At 53.1% G+C, this 22,721-nt stretch overlaps 9 protein-coding genes across 9 annotated transcripts; 6 read left to right on the forward strand and 3 right to left on the reverse strand.

The window, feature by feature from the left end:
• Nucleotides 1-1,306: 1,306 nt before the first annotated feature.
• N656DRAFT_767992 (TRP-domain-containing protein) lies at nucleotides 1,307-3,606 on the forward strand (the record flags this gene model as incomplete). The annotated part of the gene is made up of 3 exons (XM_064813592.1): nucleotides 1,307-1,805; nucleotides 1,857-2,489; nucleotides 2,546-3,606. 3 exons carry the CDS (start codon nucleotides 1,307-1,309, stop codon nucleotides 3,604-3,606), a joined length of 2,193 nt encoding a protein of 730 aa, XP_064670567.1.
• A 215-nt stretch (nucleotides 3,607-3,821) lies between these two features.
• N656DRAFT_637362 (uncharacterized protein) lies at nucleotides 3,822-4,541 on the forward strand. The gene has a single exon (XM_064810391.1). The coding sequence runs from the start codon at nucleotides 4,037-4,039 to the stop codon at nucleotides 4,445-4,447; it is 411 nt and encodes a 136-aa protein (XP_064670568.1). The 5' UTR covers nucleotides 3,822-4,036; the 3' UTR covers nucleotides 4,448-4,541.
• Nucleotides 4,542-4,544: 3 nt separating this feature from the next.
• Nucleotides 4,545-7,338, reverse strand: N656DRAFT_789126 (exocyst complex subunit Sec15-like protein; the record flags this gene model as incomplete). The annotated part of the gene is made up of 9 exons (XM_064816754.1): nucleotides 4,545-4,802; nucleotides 4,887-5,043; nucleotides 5,101-5,393; nucleotides 5,446-5,581; nucleotides 5,645-5,754; nucleotides 5,807-5,908; nucleotides 5,959-6,090; nucleotides 6,145-7,158; nucleotides 7,288-7,338. 9 exons carry the CDS (start codon nucleotides 7,336-7,338, stop codon nucleotides 4,545-4,547), a joined length of 2,253 nt encoding a protein of 750 aa, XP_064670569.1.
• Nucleotides 7,339-10,371: 3,033 nt separating this feature from the next.
• N656DRAFT_778510 (uncharacterized protein) lies at nucleotides 10,372-11,849 on the forward strand. Its single transcript, XM_064815019.1, has 3 exons — nucleotides 10,372-11,522; nucleotides 11,672-11,730; nucleotides 11,823-11,849. The coding sequence occupies exon 1, from the start codon at nucleotides 10,643-10,645 to the stop codon at nucleotides 11,501-11,503; it is 861 nt and encodes a 286-aa protein (XP_064670570.1). The 5' UTR covers nucleotides 10,372-10,642; the 3' UTR covers nucleotides 11,504-11,522; nucleotides 11,672-11,730; nucleotides 11,823-11,849.
• A 387-nt stretch (nucleotides 11,850-12,236) lies between these two features.
• On the forward strand, nucleotides 12,237-12,780 carry N656DRAFT_797547 (uncharacterized protein; the record flags this gene model as incomplete). Its single annotated transcript, XM_064817654.1, has 2 exons — nucleotides 12,237-12,547; nucleotides 12,627-12,780. 2 exons carry the CDS (start codon nucleotides 12,237-12,239, stop codon nucleotides 12,778-12,780), a joined length of 465 nt encoding a protein of 154 aa, XP_064670571.1.
• Nucleotides 12,781-13,211: 431 nt separating this feature from the next.
• On the forward strand, nucleotides 13,212-14,722 carry N656DRAFT_836544 (DNA-binding protein). Its single transcript, XM_064818782.1, has 4 exons — nucleotides 13,212-13,417; nucleotides 13,522-13,547; nucleotides 13,607-13,820; nucleotides 13,889-14,722. The coding sequence occupies exons 1-4, from the start codon at nucleotides 13,334-13,336 to the stop codon at nucleotides 14,312-14,314; spliced, it is 750 nt and encodes a 249-aa protein (XP_064670572.1). The 5' UTR covers nucleotides 13,212-13,333; the 3' UTR covers nucleotides 14,315-14,722.
• On the reverse strand, nucleotides 14,333-17,609 carry N656DRAFT_778514 (ubiquitinyl hydrolase). Its single transcript, XM_064815020.1, has 4 exons — nucleotides 17,171-17,609; nucleotides 17,046-17,113; nucleotides 14,867-16,980; nucleotides 14,333-14,817 (listed from the first exon to the last, which is right to left on the reverse strand). Exons 1-4 carry the CDS (start codon nucleotides 17,196-17,198, stop codon nucleotides 14,679-14,681), a joined length of 2,349 nt encoding a protein of 782 aa, XP_064670573.1. The 5' UTR covers nucleotides 17,199-17,609; the 3' UTR covers nucleotides 14,333-14,678.
• Nucleotides 17,610-17,893: 284 nt separating this feature from the next.
• Nucleotides 17,894-19,375, forward strand: N656DRAFT_778515 (iron sulfur cluster assembly protein 1). The gene is made up of 5 exons (XM_064815021.1): nucleotides 17,894-18,247; nucleotides 18,326-18,405; nucleotides 18,465-18,559; nucleotides 18,992-19,082; nucleotides 19,138-19,375. Exons 1-5 carry the CDS (start codon nucleotides 18,103-18,105, stop codon nucleotides 19,351-19,353), a joined length of 627 nt encoding a protein of 208 aa, XP_064670574.1. The 5' UTR covers nucleotides 17,894-18,102; the 3' UTR covers nucleotides 19,354-19,375.
• Nucleotides 19,376-19,924: 549 nt separating this feature from the next.
• N656DRAFT_789130 (oligopeptide transporter) lies at nucleotides 19,925-22,004 on the reverse strand (the record flags this gene model as incomplete). Its single annotated transcript, XM_064816755.1, has 7 exons — nucleotides 19,925-20,600; nucleotides 20,673-20,859; nucleotides 20,919-21,058; nucleotides 21,139-21,247; nucleotides 21,320-21,468; nucleotides 21,555-21,735; nucleotides 21,797-22,004. 7 exons carry the CDS (start codon nucleotides 22,002-22,004, stop codon nucleotides 19,925-19,927), a joined length of 1,650 nt encoding a protein of 549 aa, XP_064670575.1.
• Nucleotides 22,005-22,721: the final 717 nt, after the last annotated feature.

Genomic DNA, 22,721 nt, shown 5'->3' on the forward strand with positions numbered 1-22,721 from the left:
TATGTTTGGCCGTAGAGGAAGTGGGAAGTTAATTGGCATCCCGAACACATCTGCTGTGTGTTGGTTTGGATATTCGATCCAGAATTCGATCTGACACAAAAACGGACCCATTTCACGTTGCTACCTGAAGGTTAACCTTAACGTCCTGAACCGGAAGGTACTTCAAGGCTACCGTTACAGAAACGGAAGTAACGGAAGGTGAACGGTATGACGCGGAGCTAACGTGAACACCGCTCCGCCGCAGCCCGTTTCGTTTCATCAGGTCCTGAATGCATTGAAATCCCTCTACAGAGGGAAGTAGCGACACAACACCAGACGATTGGTTCGCATCTTTTGTCTGTCAGTTTGAGAGACTGCAATGTCGGGATGAAAAGTTTTGACAGGATTGGTCAGATCTGGTTATTCGCCTTGCAGCGATGTTAGCCGGGAATCTGTTCTTGGCCGCAAAACGCAGGCAACGACAGCATGCTGGTGTTGGAATTCTGGATTGGAACCGTTGGCCTGTGTCGGGCCTGTTGGCCAGCTCTGTGGCCTTGCTAACGCCGATGACCTCATTCCTGTCACAGACAACGGAAGCCGCAACCGGTTAACCAACAGGTGAAGCCCTGCACCCCGAGAAGAATTGTTATGTCATCCAAACGGAGCTTTCAGGCTTGGCTGACATGCATCTTGGATGCAACCTCCTGCCTCCCTGCTGGCAGCTGAGCCACACTCTCTCGTGTTGGCCAACCCTGAACATTCAACACCCCTGCATATGTCACGGGCCCTTGCTTTCCCTTGGCTCGGGGGTTCCCGCAGCCGATTCTTGCCAGAAACACGAGCTTTCCCTGTCTTGACTGCTGATTTTGCAGGCACAACAGCGCTGTCCCCCTGCCTTCCGAAATTCCCCACCAACTTCTCGACCTCGACTCACTCGTTTTCAAGGTCTCCTCGATCAACAATCGCGACTAAATCGTGAATTACCACCAGCTATCAAAGCGGCTTCTACTGAACGGATTTCGGCTATCAGCACTCCATCACTGGCCGTGGTCACTCGCTCCCCGATTAAACCCCCGCTTCCCGCCAGTTGTGCGAGCTTGGCAACCCAACGCCAGACCATCCGCCAGATTCACAACTGCCACGAATTAGCCTTTCAGGAAGAATCCACCGCGGGGACTTGGGCGCTTGAAGGGTTGTAACGAATACACGAGGATGTCATTCTGAGTTTTTGCGTTGAACCACGCCCTACCGCAACCAGGCGCAGGCATTCCAGGGATTCGGAAGCGCCGGGCGTGTCCCAGGCGCTCCGGACGAACACACAGCAAAGATGCGAATCCCATCAGTCAACCCGTTGTTGCTTCTTTGGTCGCTCGTTGCCGCCATTCTCCCCGCCGGCGCCCAAGATGTCCTTCGATCCAGCTCGCTGGCGGCATGCCAGGCGAATTCCGAGTTCACAGCAAGCCTCTTTGACGTGGTCTTCACCCCCAACAACCTCACAGCTTCCGTTAACATGATCGCCACATCGTCCGTAGAAGGCTACGTCGTTTTCGACATTACCATTCTGGCTTATGGGTATCAGGTCCTCCGAACCACCGTCAACCCGTGTAACTCGAATCTCCCAGGGCTATGCCCAATGACGGCGGGCAAGATGAACAACCCTTTCAACTTACCAGTTACCGAGGAGGCCATCAGATCAATCCCCGGCATTGCTTATACCTTTCCAGATCTCGATGCTACGGTCAAGGTCTATATCAACATGACCAGTGGCGACCGGGCCGGCCAGAGCATCGCTTGCGTCGAGGCTGATATCTCCAACGGGAAAACTGGTAAGCATGTCCTGAGGACTTGGCTGCCGAGCATCGACTAACTGTGATCAGTGGATCTCATTGGCGTGAAATGGGCTACGGCCGCTATAGCAGGCCTCGCACTCCTTTCGTCGGCAGTGGTTTCTGGGCTGGGCTACTCCAATGCGGCGTCGCATATCGCGTCCAACACTCTCTCCCTCTTTGGCTATTTCCAAGCCCTAGCCATGCTCGGCATGTCCAGCGTGCCGCTTCCTCCAGTCGTTCAATCTTGGACCCAGGATTTCCAGTGGAGTATGGGCATCATCAAAGTCAACTTCATCCAGGACATCATGACATGGTATCAGCGCTCAACCGGCGGCGAAGCATCGGCTTTACTGGACACCCTCCATACAGTGTCCGTTCAAGTCGAAAAGCGAGGTTTGTCGACGGCATTAGAGGCCCCGGTCGCACTTGCGAAACGAGCGAATATTCAGACCTTCTTTGGCAGCTATCTCGTCTATGGCATTCAACGAGTGGCCTTCCGCGCAGGAATCGAGACGACCAACTTGTTCTTAACCGGTCTCACCTTCTTTTACATCTTCGTCGTCATAACGTCGCTTGCCGTGGTTCTCTTCAAGATAGGTTGCGAGCTCGCTGCGAAGGCGGGGATGATCAAGGGCGATACGTTTTCCGAGTTCCGCGCCGGGTGGCTCACCGTCCTCAAAGGTAGGCATCAAAAACACAACATGCCAAAGATTGTTTTGTTGGTTGACGAATCATAGGCATCCTGTACCGAATGGTGCTCATCGGCTTTCCGCAAATGACGATCCTCTGCCTGTGGGAGTTCACGCAAAACGACTCTGGCGGAGCAGTGACGCTGGCCGTGTTCTTCTTCTTTGGCATGCTCCTGACCCTGAGCTACGCCGCATACCGTGTTATTCGCATGGCTCGGCGCTCTGTCGCTCTGCACCGAAATCCTGCCTACATTCTCTTCTCCGACCCTCAAGCATTGAACAAGTGGGGTTTCCTCTACGTGCAGTTCCGAGCCTCAGCATACTATTTTATCGTTCCCGTCCTGGTCTACATCCTGGTCAAGGGCATGTTCATTGCGCTGTCCCAGCACTCCGGAACCGTGCAAGCCGTCGCGCTCATCATCATCGAGGCCACGGCACTTATCGCGGCCAGTGTGCTGAGGCCATGGATGGATAAGAGCACCAACTCGTTCAACATCGCCATCTGCGCGATGAACTTTGTCAACGCTATTTTCCTGTTCGTGTTTACGGACGTGTTCGGGCTCCCTCAACTGGTTATTGGCGTCGTGGGGGTCGTCCTGTGGATCGCCAATGCCGCTTTCGCTCTTATCCTCCTTCTCATGTTGATCATCACCACCGGCATCGTTCTGTTCCACAACAACCCCGACACCCGGTACCAATTCATGAACGACGATCGCACATCTTTCATGAAATCTCAGACTCATATCGGGACAACGAGTGAGTTGGACGCCCTGGCAGCAACAGCTCGTGGGGCCGGCAAACCGGCTCTCGATCTTGAAGACGACGAATCCGGCATATCGCACTCTGAGAAGATGGTGCCCCGTCCAGGGACTGCGGGTTCCATGCCATATTCGGTCAGAGACTCCGCTCGGAATTCTGTGCGAAGCTCGGTTCGAGCTCCTATTGACCCATCTACGGGTCTGTACTCTACGGAAGGACATCATTTGAGGAATCGACCAAGCGGGAGTATAAGGGCACCAAGCCCTTTTGCAGCCTCGGCGTCGTCGTCGAATGTATCTGGACATCATGCCCAAAATGCTGGGCCGAAGCCCCAGGGCGCCACAGGGTGAGTCCTCCAGCCAAGTGTTGGTCCATTTGTAAGTTGCTAACGCGGCGTTTGAGCAGCAGCGCGTGGCAAAGAGGAGCTGGCTACGACTAGTAGCCTACGGTTGTATTGGATGCATTTATTTCTTTGCACGGTTTCAGGGTCTCGAAGTATATTTACATATGGTTGCCCTCACGCCAGACCACACCAATCCGGTGAAACTGGATCATTCATGTATATACCCTTTGGGTCATGGGTCTATTTTGTTTATGCATTGGTATTCAAGGTGTCACTCGACACGATGGTGAAGGAACAGTGGTGCTACAACATGCCCTCTGGTCTTGGAGTTGTGGCTAGAATGGGCCTTGGTAGGCTCTTTGGGATTGGGTCCAGTGAATATGATAGTTTAGGCATGCTCATCACCGGTAGGACCATTCGTCGGCGAATAGTCACTCATGTGGAAACTCGGAACAGTTCTATTGAACCCTGACTCTGTACCGCATGCCGTTTATCTCCTCTTCCAACTAACACCCAGTGTTCATGCCGTCATCGCAATGAATAGGGTCCAGCCCTTGCAACTGACCGCCGTTGCAGCTAATCGCCTGTACAACAAATTGCTGTCGTTGTTACCCGCCACATGTCCTGCCACCTTCTCGCTTCAACCGATTCAATGTTCAAGGACGAAGCCTCGAGCTGTTGGACACCCAACCCCAACATCAACATCAGTCGAGGAGACAAAAGTCCTCGATCACCTCAAGCCGAAGCGGGATCCGAAGTTAGCGAGTGGCGCTGTCCGGCTTGGGTTCTCGACTGTTTGGGTTATCCTAGCAGACGATCACAGGTCAGCGAGAACATTTCCACCTTGATACACATGTCTATCAAGAAAATAATGGGAGACTCGATACGTCCATCGAGTGAAGAAATGGGAAGACAACAAAACCAAACTTGAAGCCGGGACGGGACTTACTTCTCGAGCAGAACAGGCCCGTTCATGGCGTCCACACGGCTGTACTTTTTATTACGTATCGAAATGTCATAAAACTCGTCCGGGTTGTCGCACTGCATCAGCGCCACCGTCTGCTGCAGCTCGTCCAGGTTCTGCTCGAGCATAAAGGCGTTGTCCAGCTTGCTGACAAAGTCGGTCAGGTACTGCACGTCGAGCGCCATGGCGGCCACGCCGTTGGGGTTGATCTTTTTCACGTCTGGGGAGAGTGGGAGTGCCTATTTAAGAAAAAGTCAGCACAGCACAGCATAGCGTGTAGTGGCAGGCCAGGAAATCGCGAGGTTAGGTAGGACAGGACTGACGAGGATCTTGTTGGCTGCGTGGCTCAGCGCGTCAAAGTAGAAATACTCCTTGATCTCGCGGGGAAGACCGAGGAGGGTGGAGCCCATCATGTTTTCGAGGAAGCGGGTCAGTGTCACCATGTAGCTGCTTGGTTGGGTGGGTTTGGTTGTCCCAGTCCTAATATGTGCGTGTTAGGAGAGGTGACAGCGCTGGGGTAGAACCGTTGAGACGAACCAGTCGTAATCAGATGTGTCCACAAGGTCGTCGATCTTGGAATTGACGAGCTCGAATATCCGTTTTTCGGCCGTCTTCTTGTGACTTCTGAAGAGCTCTGTTGCTTTCAGAGTCACTGGACCGCCGGCAGATGTGGATGACCGGCCTTGGATCAACAGTCTCTCCAACTTTTGACAGGCAGCCTCAAAGTACTCGAGGTTGGTCAGAATCTGGACAATCTGGCCCAGATATTGAGAGTTCAGTCGCTCCACGAGGGTTTGGCACACGACGTCGGTGAGGAGTTCATCCAGAGTCTGGGCATTATTAGACAGGAACCGGTTTGGGGGTAAGACAGGCATCTCGCACCTTTCTAAGGGTTTCGTCAACGATATTTGGATGATCGAAGTTTTCCTGAGTGAAGTCGCGAAACTGCTTCTCGAACTTCCTGATGTATATGCAACATAGCGGATACATCTTTGAGAACGGCAGAACCGTGGGAAGGCTGCAGGGCAATTAGCTACTGAAACGGAATAGCATTTTTTTCGTGTGCCACTCAAGTACGTACGTGACGTCGTCTGAAGGCATCTCATCACCAAAGAGGACGGCAGAGTAAACCTGCTCATACTCTTCTTGCGATTTGATATTCATGGGCATGTAATCATCCGTGGAGACCGTCTTGCGTGGCTGTCAGCTTTCAAGTCATGATCACCTGAGTAAATCGGCTTACCTCCTGAAGGTGTCCGCCAAACTGGCGCTGCAACAACTCGGCGTATTTGTGAAACAAGACAAGTTGAAAGTTGTTCAGCATCGAGGCAGAATAACCCCAGCCCTGGTCGGTCTGTTAGTGGCAGCAAAGGTACGTGGCGCTGGAAGACTGACCTCCATCGTCTGGATGAAGAGGGCCATATCGTCTTTGACCTTCAATACAAGCTCTGCGTTGCTCACGCTTTCCAAGGACTTGGAAGTGAAACGGATGAGGGTCTGGCACATCGAGTCCCAAAGTTCGTCAACCTACCAATGTCAATACCGCTGTGCATCCCGAGAAATGTAGCGATGGAAGCCTACATCAAGTGTTGAGCGCACCAAGGGCGCGCGTTGCATAGTAGCCTTTTCCATGATGGCAAACCCGGCAACACTCTCCAGAAGCGCCTTGAGAGCATCGTCATCATCATTGACAAAGAGGTTTTCGTTTGTCGGCATAGTCAAGTCTTTCTGTTGGCGTCTAGTGGCAGCATACTCGGCACGGAACCTGTCAACCTGCCCAAGGGCTTCGTGGATGTGGAGCGCTTCGTGCAAGGGCGTGAAATCGACCTGGATCTCGTCGTTTGACAGGACATCGAACTCATCGTTCTCATCAAAGACCAGCTCGATGGCAGAGTTCAACTTGAAGCGACTCAACAAGTTATTACCCTCCATTCGCTCTTTTTGCCTGGCCCTCCGTTGCTCCGTGTGATAGAAGGCCACCTCGCCGAGGAACTGCGACGACTCGCGGACGAAATATAGCCAGGTTTTTAGATCCGACATGACGGCTTCCGATATCTGCTTCTGTGAAGCGGGAATCGACTTTTGAATCATGTCGGCAAGCTTGTACTGAGTGGCGAATTTGTTCTGGATGATGGGCACCAGGTACTCGTTCTGGAGGTCCTCAAGGGATTTCAGAGCGGCATAGTACTTCTTCTTCCGGATGAGTTCGTGGGCACTGTTGACGACATGCAGGATCTTGAGAGACTCCTCGAGAGCGGAGGACACTTCGGTGATGTTTTGGCGTACGCCGCGGGTATTCACGAGGGCCTGCTTCTGCTCGGCGAGCTTCTCGGTGCTGGCCTGGATGGACTGGTTGAGGTCCAGGATCTCGGCGGTCAGGGCTACGGTGCCCTCGCGAACCTTCTGGAGCTGGTTGACCGAGGCTAGGAACTCCTCGTGCTTGGTCAGGCCGATGCGCTCGATGTCACCCTCGCGCTCCTCGGCATAGTGGGAGAGGCTCTGCACGAGCGAACCGACACGGCTGCTTGTGGTGGCATCTTTCAGCACGGGGATCAATTGGTCGAGAAACTCGGAGTCGGATGGCGCGAGGATGATCTGGGATACTCAAACAAAACAGGGTCAGCAACATGGCTACGGTTGGAGTGGGGCTAACTCTTCGACTGCGATGCTATTGCGATTGCGACTGCAACTGCAGTTGCAATCAATTCGACCGCGACAACGAACCTGAGTGACAGCCGAGCCGTAGTCGTCCCAGGTCTGGGCTTTTCTCGGCATTTTGTAGAGGTCACGGTGGCTGCATAATAAGAGATTTGCAGAGTTATGATGGGTCGCAAATGCTGATGTTCATCGCCTGGATGTTGTCCTCGTCAAGCTGTTTTGGTTTTGGAATTGGTCTCCTCCTAAGTGCATGTTGACGTTAGCTTCGTCCCTGCGCTTTCCTTCCGTTTTCCGTGCCAGCGTTAGCGGGACTTGGGCAGGCGGTAAGGTGTTGATGGTCCGTGCGCCACCCATTCGGTGCGCAAGGGTTGTCACTGTGTTCTAGGGTTAGGGTCCAACTGTAACCATTGCCTTTGCTCTGTTCCACACAGATTGATTCCCTGAACTTGCAACTTTTCACCTAGTCGACAGTGACCCGGATGAACAACTTATTTCTCTGGGACGAAACAGGTTGGGTTACCGCTCTTGAGATTCTATACTGTCCTACCTATTATCCCAGCAAGGAGATCTCTCGCCGAGTTCTGCCTTTGCGATCTGACCGAAGAAAATACCTTATGCATGTTTCTCATGGTCATTGGATTGAACCTCACTTCCCTCGAGCCCCTTCCTGTACAGAAAGCCACTGACCTCAGGGCATTGCCTAAACTAAGCCCTAGACCAAGGTGCTTCCACAAGCACCGTGACACGCGCGATTTGTTGGACTGCCCAGCATGCGGAATTCGACCAGTTTGATACCTACATGTGCCCGGTCGAATAGGGGGCAATTCACTCATAGCGCATATCGCAACATTTGGATAGTCTCCTCCCAAAGGTGGGGTCCCATGCCTCCAAACCTGCCAACTCCCCAAGTCCCCAATTGTTGAGCGGAGACGCCAACCTGAATCGGCACTTGCTGTTCAAGATCTACAGCGCTAATGCAGTGCTTAAACCGACATCCTGGAGAAAGTGCCTAAACTCCCGCCGAATTCCCGGTCTTCCCCCTTCTCGTCTCCTTGCGTACCGATATACATACCTACTATTTGTATCCATGCGAGGACGGACACCTCTGACTCGTGTTATGGATAATTGGACATGGCTGGATGACGATGCCATCGACTCATCCAGATATGGCGCGTGGGCCACCATCACCCTCGAAAGGAGAATACCCCTTTTTGACCGTTCTGCGGGGCTTCATTGCGACGAAAAGCCCGGCTACTTACTCGTGGATACAGAGTAAGGTATTGATCAGGAATGCCCCTCGGTACAGACTGAGGCGTTGAGGATGGCTCCTCGCCTTAGCTACGCCCAAGACTGTTTCCCCTGACAAGGGTGCCTGATCCTGTACCTGCCGGTCAAGCTCTGTGTATGCGGCATGCCGGTATGCTGTAGCGTTAACGCAAGTTATAATCCCCTGTCTCACAGGAACAGCGATCTAAATAAGCAATGCCATTGAGATCGGTGGCTCTGGTCCACGTCAAGAGTCACAAGACGAATCAGGCGACGGGGAGTCATCCAAATTCCAATGCAACGGTTGCAACGATTGGTCACCGCAACTGGGGGAAAACTGAAGCTTGACATTGCGACGTCGTGACATTGACAACTCCAGCAGCAGAATGTCGGTATGGATCAGATACTTTACCAGTTATTCGTGCTGTCGGCGACCTAGAGGACCAGTACTATGGGACTCGGCGCCTTGCTAATAAGGTACATATGTAGTAAAGGAGCGAGAGCAAAAGCTCAACCCATCACAATATACAGCCTCGAATGAAGACTGAATGAATGGTTTTCTCATACTGTTGTTTTGGAGCATTCTGGGGTGCCAGCAGCGTACAACAGGGATCATCCCACTCTCGGCTCGACCTCGACGTCACTACATGGGTGCTGTTGAAAGCAAACAGTACCTGCTACAGCCTGGGGCACCTACCTTAGGAAACCAAAAGGCCCACAGTTCAACCAGTTGAACCAGGCTGGTGGATCAGCATGGACATCCAAGTATGTTCCTGGCTCTACTCGATTGCTCTCTGATAAACAATCTGTTGTGTACTATGTAGGCTGTGAAGCTATTGAAGCTACTAGGTATTGTGACTATGGAAGTATGGAGCAACTTAGGTCAGGTTCAATTGCATGTATGAGAGTTCCCTACTTTCGTCCACTGTAAAAAGTTTACCAGGTACATACTTTGGCTTGGGCACGGGCACAGAGGAAGACAGTTGACGTCCTTTGGCGTAGCAATGCCAGGGGTAATTCCATCAGTTGTGAAGTTGGTTCTTGAACCTTGGTCTGAACCTTGAACAAACTGCTCTTCTCCTCTGGGGTACTGGCGGAGTACCGTACGCTAAATCACATACAGATGCTAGGAAGGCCTGGTTTTTAGATAACCCGGGGGGAACGGAGTTTCCCTTGCCGTAGGTGATTCGCCCCAACTAGCGTTAAAGTGGGAGGAGTAATGCCTGGATGGGAGCTGACTCGGGAGCTACTCCACAGAGATCGCCGATGGAATTCTTGCTGCGAGCATAAACTCCATGAAGATCCCAATATCACGGTCCAAATCATGAGCCTTGAATACTGGCATGAAGCACGAAGTTCTCAAGATTTCACCACGAGAAGGAGTATGGCGCAATTGAAGCTGGACAGGGGGGAGGGGAGGACTAGGGAGGAAGTAGTACGTTCAAGGTTGTGATCCTGTTGGTTGTTTCAACTTGTCACCCTTTCTAGCTCAAGGTGTGGGAGCGATGGCGATACCACGTGATGGTTTGACGATGATGCTCTAAAGTTATGGAGAGGAGTATCGACTTGGATGGAAGTACTGAAAGTGATAGATGTGCTGCTCTGACTGTGATCATGATGGAATGGGACCATCCTGTAGGTTTTCCCCAGGCTGATGACCATGATGGCCAGCGATGGAACCATTTCTGTGGGACCTCCCCTTCCGCTTGTATTGGGAGACTTGGAAAGACACGCCTGAACGTCATATTATTCCATTTACAACATGGGACTTGAAGCTACTCCCCTGTCACCGGCACGGCATCGCATTGGCGTCCGGTCTTGTCAGGTTCAACTACCAATTTGATGCAGTTACCACCTGTATAGTTCTCTTGCTCCACTAAGCATGGTGGATCCTATGCTACCAGACCTTGGGATCTCCATGTTGCTTAGATGGCAACCAGATATCCTTCATGCGTCGGTTGTTACGGAGAAAAGGAGAGCTGCATTTTTCTGGGGTATAAGTGCCTTCAACCTCCCGCGCTTGTCGAGTTAAGTTGACCTCTGTCAGTCACTGAGCATTCATCCCTCTGTCACTCGTTACCACTCAGCCCTTGCCTTGGTTCATTCCGGCATTAGATACCCTACATTCGTTTATACCCCCCCGTCATCAATCAAAATGAAGGCTACTTTCCTCGCCGCCATGGTAGCCATGGCCACCTCGGTCGCCGCGGCCCCTCTGGTCGACACCAGCGCCGCTGTCTCCGTCTCTGCTCCTCCGGTCGACGCTGCCGCTGGGGTATCATCCCGAGCCACCGGAAACGTTGTCCAAGACCTTGCCCCCGGAATCAACCAGGTCCTCACCGTGACCGGCCCCAACGCCGAGAAGCTGCTGATCGAGCTCTCCCCTTCGGTGGCTGGGCTGTTGTCTGGCCTCGGCCTTCCCAGCGTCGGCGTCCCTGTCGGCTCCGTCATCGCCTCGGCCGCCACCGTGGGCGAGCTCGTCAAGGACCTCGGCAACAACGTCGAGGGCCTTCTCACCGTTGTTGGCGCTGATGTTGGTGCTCTCCTTATTCAACTCTCTCCCGAAGTCGCCGGCCTTGTGTCCGGGCTCGGTCTGCCGTCCGTTGGTGTGCCTGTTGGTACTGTTGTCGGCACCCTCGGTGCGAACCTGAAGCGCCGTGAGGTTGTCCAGGACCTGGCTCCACAGGTCCAGGATATTCTTGAGGTCACCGGCCCCGATGCCAAGCGCCTCCTTATCCAGCTCAGTCCCTCTGTCGCCGGTCTCCTTGCTGGCCTTGGCCTTCCTGGTGTCGGCGTCTCGGTTGGTCAGGTTGTTGCCACTGCTGGCAGCGTCGGTGACCTTCTCCAAAGCCTGGGCGCTCCTGTTGCTGGCACCTTGACAGTCGTTGGCCAGGATGGCGGCCTCTTGCTCGTTCAGCTGGCTCCTAGCGTCGCTTCTCTCGTGGCTGGGCTCGGCCTCCCCGGCGTCGGTGTTTCTGTCGGCACTGTTGTCGCTACTTTGGGCGCGAACCTTTAAGCAGGTATGATAAACCACCCTACCAACCCCTAGTGCTTAGCCGCAGATTCAGTGCTGACATTCAATTCGTAGGTTTTACGTCTACACGTTGCAGCCCCTGGCTCGACAGGGCCATGGCCACGACGGTCGATGTTATGTTTCCAGTTTCAAAATGCTGGTGACGCGTACATGGGAAGTCAGCGGTCCGGTTTTCGAATCTAGCGTGCTTTCAAGGCATATTCATGTACCTACTTAATCGTTAATTCACAAGCGATTCATACCGCTATAAGCCATCCATGCAACGGCGTGGTTTGAGGACGCAAGCCACATGCAGACTCACTGTGTCTCCCGATGCACTCGACAACACACATCTCAACTTGAAATCTTGAATGTATGAAGTTGGCACCTGTTCTTCAGAATATGTCTAACTCCGAGTCCGAAGTTGGGAACCGATCCGTACTGTGTCGCTGAGCCGGGCCAAGCTCCGATGCCCCCTCAGTCGTCGGTGTCAGCCATACGTCATCCGGGCAAAGGGCCCAGCCATGGGAGCCGAAGACGTGTCCCGAGCGCGGAAGGCCGTATATACGACTGTTATGTCTAGCCCGGCAATGCGCAATGCGTCTACACGATTATTCTAGTATCCTCCTCGTGCGGCACGTTCATCTATCCCTTAGCTTGGAAGGTTGACTTAAGAGTCAGCATTCGTATTGCAGGCATTGGTCACCAGTTTCACGTCACCCTCAACATCAGCAAGATGATCCTCCCGAAACAAATCAGCATCGTGTTGGGCATCGCCACATTTCGGACTACCGCAGTCCGGTTGACCTCAGTTCGCAGCCTCTCGACGAGCAGCTCTTGGAGGGCAAATCCCACGAAACAGTCTTCCTCAAATGACCCGCGCGACAGTACCCCGGTGGATGACATCGACCTTGTCTTTGACTATCCGACGCAGCGCAAGGAGGCATACGAGAAGCAGTCTTCCAAACCACCGGGCATGGACCCAAAGCAGGCTGTTGGCTCGAAAAGGGCGGGCAGGGCCATGGGATTCTCGGATAATAAAGCCATGTAAGCAAGTCTCTTGTATCCGTCGTTTTCCATACCTTGGCCAGGCTCCGTGTTAAAACCAGGATGCTAACACCGTTAGGTACATCGGTCTCGGTGCCGTAGGCTTGGGCGGCGTCTACATGTACCGGCGCCGTGGAAACAGCGGAGCGAAGAATCAGAGCGAGCAGTCGCGGACTAGTGCGGGGACCACGAGCAATATGGAGAGAGCGATTGGGCGCGGGCGCGGTGGTTGAGTGACAAAGGCTAGGCTCGGACCTTAACGGGCCAGTGCTAGAGGTTCAGGGGGGAGAAAATTGGAAGAGGAAGGACCACGGATGCTGATGAGACCTGGGTGCGTACCTTTGTGTATTTCAAGGCACTAGATTATGACATTGGAAGAGATATTGAAAAAGACAAGGGCAAACAAGCCAATCTGAGCTCTGCGTTTCTAGTTTGTTGTCCTGAGATCTTTGAGATTCGGGACCAGTCGAAATTCGATTGACTCGACTGGTCGATGCGAGATGGATAGTTTCATGGAATAAGAGAACAGCTTAAAATTGATGTAATTACCCGTATTGGTATATTATTGACCGGGAATCTGTACATGTATTTACCGTAATGACTTCATTCATTCCGCTGCCCCACATAATCAGAGCATGACCCCGCAGCCCCTGACAACGGCTGAGGACTCTGCCAAGCAGTCAGGGAGAAGTAAACATCCAAAAACCACCACCATTCTGTCAGCACCGAAATCGCAAACATAAAAGTTGTTCACTTCGCAGTCAACACTGCCGCGAGTGATAGAAAATGGCCGCCGCAGCGCCAGAGAAAGACAAATACAAGGTGCACAAGCTTTCGCTGAAAGGCAGCGCAAAGCTTGTCGCCGAGTTTGTGAGTCCCCCACCACAGGTCGAAATGCGACGGATGGCCGGATGCGCCGTCGCCAGCAACGATCACGGCACTCATACTGACTGCATTCCTTCCCACCGACACAGTTCCAGTATTCGATACACACGATTCTGTACGTTTAGACAGACCACTATTTCCCTCGACATGCGCTCCAATGGCTAACAACAACAGCTTTCAACGAGGCGTCTACCCCGCCGAGGACTTCACCGCCGTCAAGAAGTACGGCCTCAACATGCTCGTCTCGTCCGACGACCAAGTCCGCGCCTACATCAAGAAGATCATGTCACAGCTCGACAAGTGGATGGTTGGCGGCAAGATCTCCAAACTGGTCATTGTCATCACCGACAAGGACACGGGCGAGAACATTGAACGGTGGCAGTTTGACGTACGCTTACTTCCGTCTGCATACTCGACTCGAGAAATTCATCCTTACTAACCCACTCATCTGTCCAGGTCCAAATCCTCGCGAAACCCAAATCCAAACCCTCCTCCTCCTCCTCCTCCTCCTCCTCAAAAACCCCCAAACCAACCACCACCACCTCCACCTCCACCTCCACAAACCAAGAAAACACCCCATCAGACCCCACCGCCCCATCCCCATCAGGTACACCGGGGGTAGAAAAAACAGAATCCGAAATCCAATCCGAAATCGCCGCCATCTTCCGCCAAATCACCGCCTCCGTCACCTTCCTCCCACAGCTCTCAGGCGACTGCACCTTCAACGTGCTCGTCTACGCCGACGCGTCGAGCGAGGTGCCCGTCGAGTGGGGGGACAGCGACGCCAAGGAGATTGTCAACGGCGAGCGGGTCCAGCTTCGGGGTTTCAGCACGGCCAGTCACCGCGTTGATACCCTGGTTAGTTATCGGTTGCAGGACTGATCGCCAGGCTTGGGGGGTGAGTTGTTTTCTTGGTTTTGGGGTGTATAAATGGGTGTATATTGTGCTTGGGAGTTTTTACCTGGTTGGGGTGCTGGCATGGGACAGGATGGCGTTACGGATTATATCTCTAGCTGCGCTGGATCTTCACGGGCCGAGATACGGATATATCAGGGATCAATATGATTCGGTTTGATGTTGTGCTCAAGTGGGCGAAAAATCGCTGGCAAAGACCATGTCATTGTAACTCATATGCCCCGCTCTATGGCTCAGTGTTTCCGGCGTCCTCTATTGCTTTACGGCATTTTTCACACCCTTTGACTCTTGCCACCCTCCCGAGGATCGAAAAGTACACTTTTTACGGACCCTAGACACGCTTGAAAAAGTAGACATATGCATTCTTCTTCATCTCCTCGGCATCGACGACCTTGACCACCTTTTCGTCGTTGAAGAGCACCCAAGATACTTCGTCATCGATCTTCTTGCGGATGAATGCAACGTAGTGCCTGGGAAAATCAGTTATCATTCGATGAAAATAGAGAGCAACTGTCTTACCCAGTATGAATGCTGGTTCCCTTATGGCAGACAATGGACTGCAGCTGGAACTTTGCCGGGAGCTCGCTGCTTCCAACCACTGCCGGCCTCTTGTCCGCTGCCTCGTTGGCATCGCCGTCTGCCTCATCTGGCTCGCCCTCGTCATCGGGATGGCTGAACAGCCACTCAATCGCTCTCTCAACATCGCCATTTGTCTCCTTCAGGGCTTTCACCGCGCGTGGCCCGCCGAGCCCCATAGATTCCAGCATCGCTATCTTCTCTGGGTCCGCCGTATTTGCACTGGCAGCATTGCCTCCAAGGTCAAGAGGCACATCAATATCCGGATCATCCATATGAGCAAACAGCCACTCCATCGCCGCATTTGCATCGCTGTTGCCTGTCGCGTGCAACGCCTTTTCGATACGAGCGCGGGGAAATCCCATGCTCTCGAGCTGCGCAGCGGCTTCTGCATTGGGCACAAAGCTGGGCGCACTGCCGCCGGCTGGAGTTGCTTCTTCTGGCAAAAGCTCTTCATCTGGCTGTTGTCCGCGAGAGAGATACGCGTCCATAGCGAAGGGTGCGTCCTCCACGATGACTGGGACATCTAGTTTCACTGGCACCCAGTTGATCACGGCCATCTTGCGTGCATTTATGACCAAGACATCGGGGAACGTTTTGAAAAGCTGTCGCTTGGTGAAGCCATCTCGGCTGCCGCATGCCGAGCAAGTGAGCTCAACGATCTCGGACGCCGTGAAGTTATCAAGGCAGTCCTTCAATGTGACTGGTTTGTACTTGGGTTCCTGACCCTCCTCCGCTGGAAGCTTCTCATGAGGAACATCGATCAAGATACTATCTTGCTCGTTGCTGCTGTAACGGACTTTCTTGCAGTTGAGGCACTGCAGGCGTTGCTCCATCATGAACCTCATGGACTGTGTGGGATCGTTGAGCCCGGAGGGGTGCTTTGATCGTGTGATTAGCTTGATGAGATGCTGCAGAAGCTCAAAAGCGTCTTGCTGACGCATTGTCGAGAACTCGGCATGTCCACGTCCAATGAGGTGCTTGAGCATCGAGGGTTGGAGACCTTTTTGGTGCGGAACTTCGGGCGAATGTTCTGACACATGCACGTCCGAGTCTGGCCTCGAGTACCGACCGGAGAGCAGGCCGTCCCCAATCTTGCGTAGCTGTGTCTCCAGATCTTGCGCGGGATCTTGCACATCGGGGAGCGAAGAAACGCCGCCCCCGTACCGTTCTTGGAATGAGGGCAGGTCGTAGAGGCACTGGAGGATGCTGGCTAGGTAGCAGCTGTTTCCCAGGTTTTTCAAGCCTGTCAGGCCAGGGCCAAAGAGCGGAGTCAACTCTTTGCCGTCCTCGGTCGTCATTGAAAATTCCCATCGCAGATTCTGCTCGATCTGCATCTCCGTCAAGCTCTTTTCGGTCTTCTGCCGCTCCGAAAGGATGATACCCCAATTGGCTAGGTGGGTGCCAAGGTCGTCATCAATCCGCTCCTCATCGCACGTATAACAGTATACATCGGCAGTGCCTTCGGGCGTAATAGAGCCAAGCTTGACCGCTACGCCGTGGCCGGACTCGGTCGAGTGGGCCAAGGCATGAGAGTTGCCACCCACACCTCCAAATTGTGCTCGGCCGCAGCCAAGGTTCCCGCATTCTAGACAGAGCCAGAGGTTCTCGTTCAGGTCACATTTGGAGCAGTGGCCAAGGTCCTGAGACTCAATCTGGCGGGGCGGGCCTTGCTGGAGCGTGAGAATGTGCTCGCAACTGGTCAACTCTTGCTCCCACGCCTTCACCTCCTCTTTCCGGGAAAATGTGTTTGCGGCCATGATTGCCTCCACCGCCGCGGCAATCACGGGGTTGGCTTTGTCGATGTCGTCGATACCGCACTCTAGGCACTTGACCGTCAACGTCGTGTCGTAGCGGTCCGATTCGGTTTCGGCGGCGATGGCGAGCTTGGACATCTTGAGCGGCGGCTCGTCGCGCACGATGATCTTGCGGGTGCGGCGGACATTGAGGACAAGAGGGTGATTTCGGGAGATGCTATGCAGCTTTGCGTGGTTCCGGTCGCCCGCACAGCCTCCGTTGAAGCACTTGAGGCAGACATCTAACCCAGCTGGATCATCCTGGTCGCGAGAGTGTCAGTTTGAAGCGTGTGACAACAGATGGCCGCCCAGAGAGCTTTACGCACGATGGAATCAAAACACTGAGTACAGTCTTCGCGATATACCGTGTCTGCGGGTGTTGGTTTGGAAACGCCTGTCGGGGTCGTTAGCTTGCCCTGTTAGCCATGAAGCCTGGACTGGAACCACACACTTGCAGATCCAATATGTTGGCACGCCATATTCAAAGGCGCGATGATGTTAACCGTGGAGCGCAAGTTATTTCGTAGGTCAGATACGCAACTTGGGTCGGTATGTAATCGGGATGGTTTGTTGGGTAACCTTGAGCTGTAGGTAAGCTTTTGGTGGCACGTCACTCGGCAGGCAGGAAGCTGAAACGCGGGGCAAACAACAGGCTCCAGCCCCGCGATGATGCAGCTGACAGTGGGCACTGCAGTTGAGGTCAAAGTTAACTGGCTGGACTTCAACTTGAGTTTGACCCTGATCTGATTAACACAAACTAGTGTAGGATAACCAACAAAACGCTAGGGAAATGTTAAGGGAAGATAAGACAATTTCTCTATCCGGTGCAAGCATTAGTTATGTCCGAAATCCATAGAAATAGTACAATAACTGCTATTCAAAACCGTGTGATACTGCGCTGCAACTAGAGAAATTGCTGAATACTGTAGTGCGGTTTCCGCTCATAAATAAAACACAAATGCCATCCCGTCCTTGCAACTCCTCGGTCTCGTATCAGATGATCTTATCTCCGCGGAGGGTGGGTCCTTTGACCCTCCGATTCTCCGCCTCGGCCGACGTCGGCATGCGCCCTGCATTCAAGCGGTCTTTTTGGGCCCCACAAGGCCTAGCTTGCACTAACAAATAATGGAGTCTTTCTACGCTGCATCTCCTGACTTTGGGACCCATTTTTGTTAAGACCGCTCACGGCCCCAGAATCGCCTCTTCAATCGTCATGGACAAGTCCCGCATCTTCCATGAGTTTTTGGCAAATGCAATCTTTCCTCCATCCAGCACACACTCAAACTCCATATCCCGCTGACATCTTTCAACAACTTCCACTTCGACACCGCGAATTATCACTAAGAACCGAGAACAACAAGCAAAACTCACATCTCTCGCGAAATGCTGTCCAGAACAGTCCGCGCTGTCTCCAGCCGAGCTCTGGCTGGCTCGATCCGACCGCTTGCCACTCCCGTGTCGCGACAGTTCGCGCCGCAGATTGCCCAACCCGCAGCAAAGCGTCACTACCATGAGAAGGTCCTTGACCGTACGTTATCCTACAGCACATTCTCAAACTCTTCTGGCGGTGTATGGAATTGTGTGTCGCTAACCCAACCATCTGCAGACTACTCCCGCCCCCGGAATGTCGGAACATTAGACAAGAAAGACAAGTCGGTTGGCGAAGGATTGGTGGGAGCGCCGGCTGTAAGCTATCCGACGTCTCTGTTCTCTCGAGGCGTGCGCTAACTGTTCACTGCGCGCAGTGCGGTGACGTTATGCGGCTTCATATCAAGGTCGATCCCGAAACCCAGGTCATCAGCGATGTTCGATTCAAGACGTTCGGATGCGGCTCCGCGATGTAAGGATTCCCTCCTTTTCTCCAGATTGTGTTATGGGATCGAGAAGGGGTTTGGTCGGAAGTCCGAGGGTTGCCGAGCACTCTCCAAGTGGGCGTCGCTATAGCTAGCCGACGAACGAAGCTGTGTACCACTGGCGGCGTTGGACCACGCGGTTTTCCGAAGTTGGAGCCTTGCAAACGCCCACTGGCGCTGGCTCCCTTCGCTTCCGGAGGATGGTATTGGAAGAATGCGATGGTGGGATTTGAGAATCATCCCGAGCCGAAGCTAGCGACCCGGCCACCGCTACTCAGTGCCATTTCCCCAAACTTTCCTCGGTGTTTCTGCCCACCCTACGCCGATAGCCAGCACAGTCACCAACCCCCTCAACCGGTTCCAGATGTCGAGACAGATGAAACGCATGTTCTTTAGGCCGTTCACTAACTCCATTGCAGAGCCTCCTCCAGCTACCTCACAGAGCTTGTTCGGGGAATGACCCTTGAGCAGGCTGCGAAGGTCAAGAACACCGAGATCGCGAAGGAACTGGTATGTTGATTGCCCTGTACAGATCTACTGACAGAGAAGCTGAGATGTCTCTTAGTGCCTCCCGCCCGTCAAACTTCACTGCAGTATGCTTGCTGAAGGTATATTGCCCATGCGAAATGTCAGACTTGGTTCATCATTGCCGCATGACGCTAAACAGATATCACTAGACGCCATCAAGTCTGCCATCAACAACTATTACAAGAAAAACCCCAACGTGAAGCCGACCAATCTGGGTGGGAGGGAGTCCAAGATGGATTCAGTCGCAGCATGAGCATTCTTAGCACCAGTTGCTGTTCACCCGAGAAACACTAGCTTCTTCGGCTCTCAAAATCACAGAGCCAGGCTTAGGAATTAGGCGGTGCGGTATGGATTTGCAAGGTAACCTTGAGCTTCTCTTCTGGACTCAAGAGATTGGCGATCGTTTGTATCATTCATTAGCGGAGTATGACGGAGTTGGTGGTTTAGGTTTGAGACAGTCTATGCCCGCTTTCTTCTCTTGGGTCAAGCACATTCGTCACTCCTTGGTCTGACTCGTCGGCTGGCTCTTGTATTATACCTTGCTTGGCAGGCAGAACAAAACCCAGACTGAGAGTTTGGGAATTCTGGTACATCTACCCCCAGTCGTCCTCAGGCAAATATCAGGCAAGCTAAAGTATATCGTGACCTGACCCAGTTCAGCCTCTCCAACTGAACGCCATTGATGCCTCGTTCGAACTTGATGAAGACGGTATTCACCATTCCCTTTCTTCAACCGAAACCCTGCCTGAACCATCAGACCCTGTCAGAATTGCAGCTCAGTGAGTTGGTCGTTGCCGGCTGAACTCCCCATTCATCCATTATCATCATGTTCTCTCCGGCTCCGAGGCGGCATCAGGCAGGCAGTTGAGCTGATCATTGATCCTGTCGTATCTGCGGAAGACGACCCAAAACAAGGCCGAGCACAAACCCATGACTCCAGCCAGAACACCATACACAATAACCAAATAGGGGTCACGGGCAGCCGGACTGATAGCTATGCCAAGCAAGGCCCCGACGCACGCGCTCAACTGCACCATGGCCTGGACGACGCTCCGCATCCCCCTTGGCGCCTTCTCGTACGAGTACTCGCTGGCCGTGACGAGGCCAAAGATCTCGGCCACGGCGAGCGCCACATAGACGGGCAGCTGCAGCCACACGTTCACGTCGTTTGGCATTCCTTGCGATGCGGGACATGCAAGGGGTGCATCATAGCACGGTCCCGTGGTGTAAATCAGTCTCTGAAGACCGGCGGCGTAGGCCATCCCACCTCCACATATCAGGAACGCGGTGGAGATGCGCGCAATTGGGCCAAAGGGAATGCGTCGTTTAGCTAGGAAGTTGTAGAGGGCTTGGATGACAGGGCCGAAGACGACGCAGGCTACACCCGCCATAGCTTGGATCATGTCGTTGGGGACTCCGTGGAGGTTCATTTGGCCGGCTTGGGAGATGAGGTTGTTGTACATTTGGGTGATGGAGAGGTAGAAGAAGGCGAATGAGAAGCTGTGTTGGGGAGCGGTTAGTGGTCCCGACGGGAGCCGGGGGAGAAAGGAAGGTAACAGATTCATGACTCACATGACACGGCAAGCAACCAGGCCCCTTTTCAGCTCGTCTATGAAGCCGTCTTCCCATGGTACGCTTCGTCCCTGGTTCTCAATCTGGTACGAGTTCTTCGCATGGTCCAGGTTGAACCCGTTGCGAGCCGCAATGGTCAGGGCCCTGACAGCCTTCGGCAGAATGTTCTCCTGGGGTACAACCTTGACTGTGACCGTCATTTAGGGGTTAGTAGTCAGAAGACAATCCGCCGGCTTGCGGACTTACCGAGTCTCGACTTCAGGCTGATGAGCACAGCGAACGGAACGATCAAGGAGATGGTTGCCATGAGATATGCAGTCCAGAATCCAAACTCGCGCTCCAAGAACGTGGCGGGTATGGAAGAGAGTGAGGCGATGTTTGTGAACCTACCATTATCCGGTTAATTCAGGGGACTGCCACTGTCTGCCAGTCCAGATACCTCAGTTCCCCTGAGCAGTCCACTTACCAGTAAAATGCATTGTACAGGAACTGTATGGTTCGTGAACCATCGACTACAACGAGGTCACGGTTCTTTTTGCGGACCAGCCGAGGTTTTCTTTGCACGTATTGATCACCTGTGAGCGTCGGACTTAGTTACTAACCTCCCATAAGACAGAAGATGGCTGGAGTAAGACCGAGAGGGTTACCAATGAATGGCGAAATTGTCGATTTGATGCCCCCAACCCCAAGCCCCGTGAAAACCATAGAGACGGCTAACCCTGGAATCCCGGCGCCGTTATCCAGAGCCACTGGCAGGGAGGTTATAAACATGACGGAGGACCCACATATTAGGAGACTTGGTATTGTCAGAACGATCAGGTGCTTGGTAAAGTTGGTAGGAAGCTGGATCAAACGACACAGCTTCTGTCACCGGCGTCTCACCTGAAACTGAGAAGCAGTGTATTGTACCGACCGAGCCAGACATCAGAGACAAGTGCAAACAGCATTGGCGTCACAAAGGAGAAGACGAAGAAACTGTTTGAGATGGACGTGGCAACGGACTGGCCTAGGCCTAGTGCTCCAGGCACGGTACCGACGTCGCGACCATGTTGCATGTAGTTTTCTTAGACTTCCTCATCAGTACACAGTTTCTGCAACCTCTAACCATCTGTGGGTGTTCTTACGCCAGATGGAAATGATGGAATAGTAACTGAACCTCTCAGCCGCCCCTAGAAGAGCTGCAGCCCAAGCCGCAAGGGGTATGTGATCGACCACGAGCGGTAGGTTGCGTATTTCCTCGTCGGTGGCATCCCGTGGCAGCAGTTCGATATCAGAGACGGGTACTATTGCAAGGCTGGGTCCTTTCTCGGAATCTGCATGGGGGTGGTCCATGATGTTGGAGAGAAGAGGGTGTGCTGGCCTCGCGGACGGTACCAGATGCGTCGTAGGGCTGAAGATAATGTAAGTAACTGTGTCTATCTTGTTGCGTGTGTCCTGTACCTTTCTTTGGCCCATCCAGCAGTGAGAATGCAATGGATGTTGTAGACATTTAGTCATGCAGTGGCATGTGGAAGCTCCACTTGTACATACTTTGGCTACTGCCTTCATACCTAGTAACCTAACTATTCCTTTGAGAACCCATGAGTTCATCTCATAATAGTTAAGATTGAAGTAGAAATGCAACCGCCGAAATATGTGGTGGAATGGAATCTAGCCATTCACAAATCTCGAACTTGTGTTGTGCACCTCCTGTCAGGCACGAGCAAGAGCCCAAGTCGTTCCTTCCATTCTCGTAAACTTCAACTCACCTCTTGCCCCAATCTGGCAACGATTGATGAGACGGAAGATGCCAAGATGCCAAGAGACCGGAATACCACGACAAAGTTCAAAACCCGCTCAAAACTGCTCGACCATTTTTTCCCTCTCAACTTGCTCAAGACTGCTCACCCCCCTTGCGGCTTGGCAGAACGGTTGAAGATGGATGTACCGCCGAAGTACCGAATACTTGACGGGAGCAAGACTGCATATGAAGAATAAGCTCACGGGGTTTGGGGCGCATTATTTCAAAGCCAGTATTGCATCAACCGCTTCAGACAGACCGGCACTACG

Source organism: Canariomyces notabilis (assembly GCF_033297395.1).
Source record: "Canariomyces notabilis strain CBS 508.74 unplaced genomic scaffold N656scaffold_9, whole genome shotgun sequence".
Classification (NCBI taxonomy): domain Eukaryota; kingdom Fungi; phylum Ascomycota; class Sordariomycetes; order Sordariales; family Chaetomiaceae; genus Canariomyces; species Canariomyces notabilis.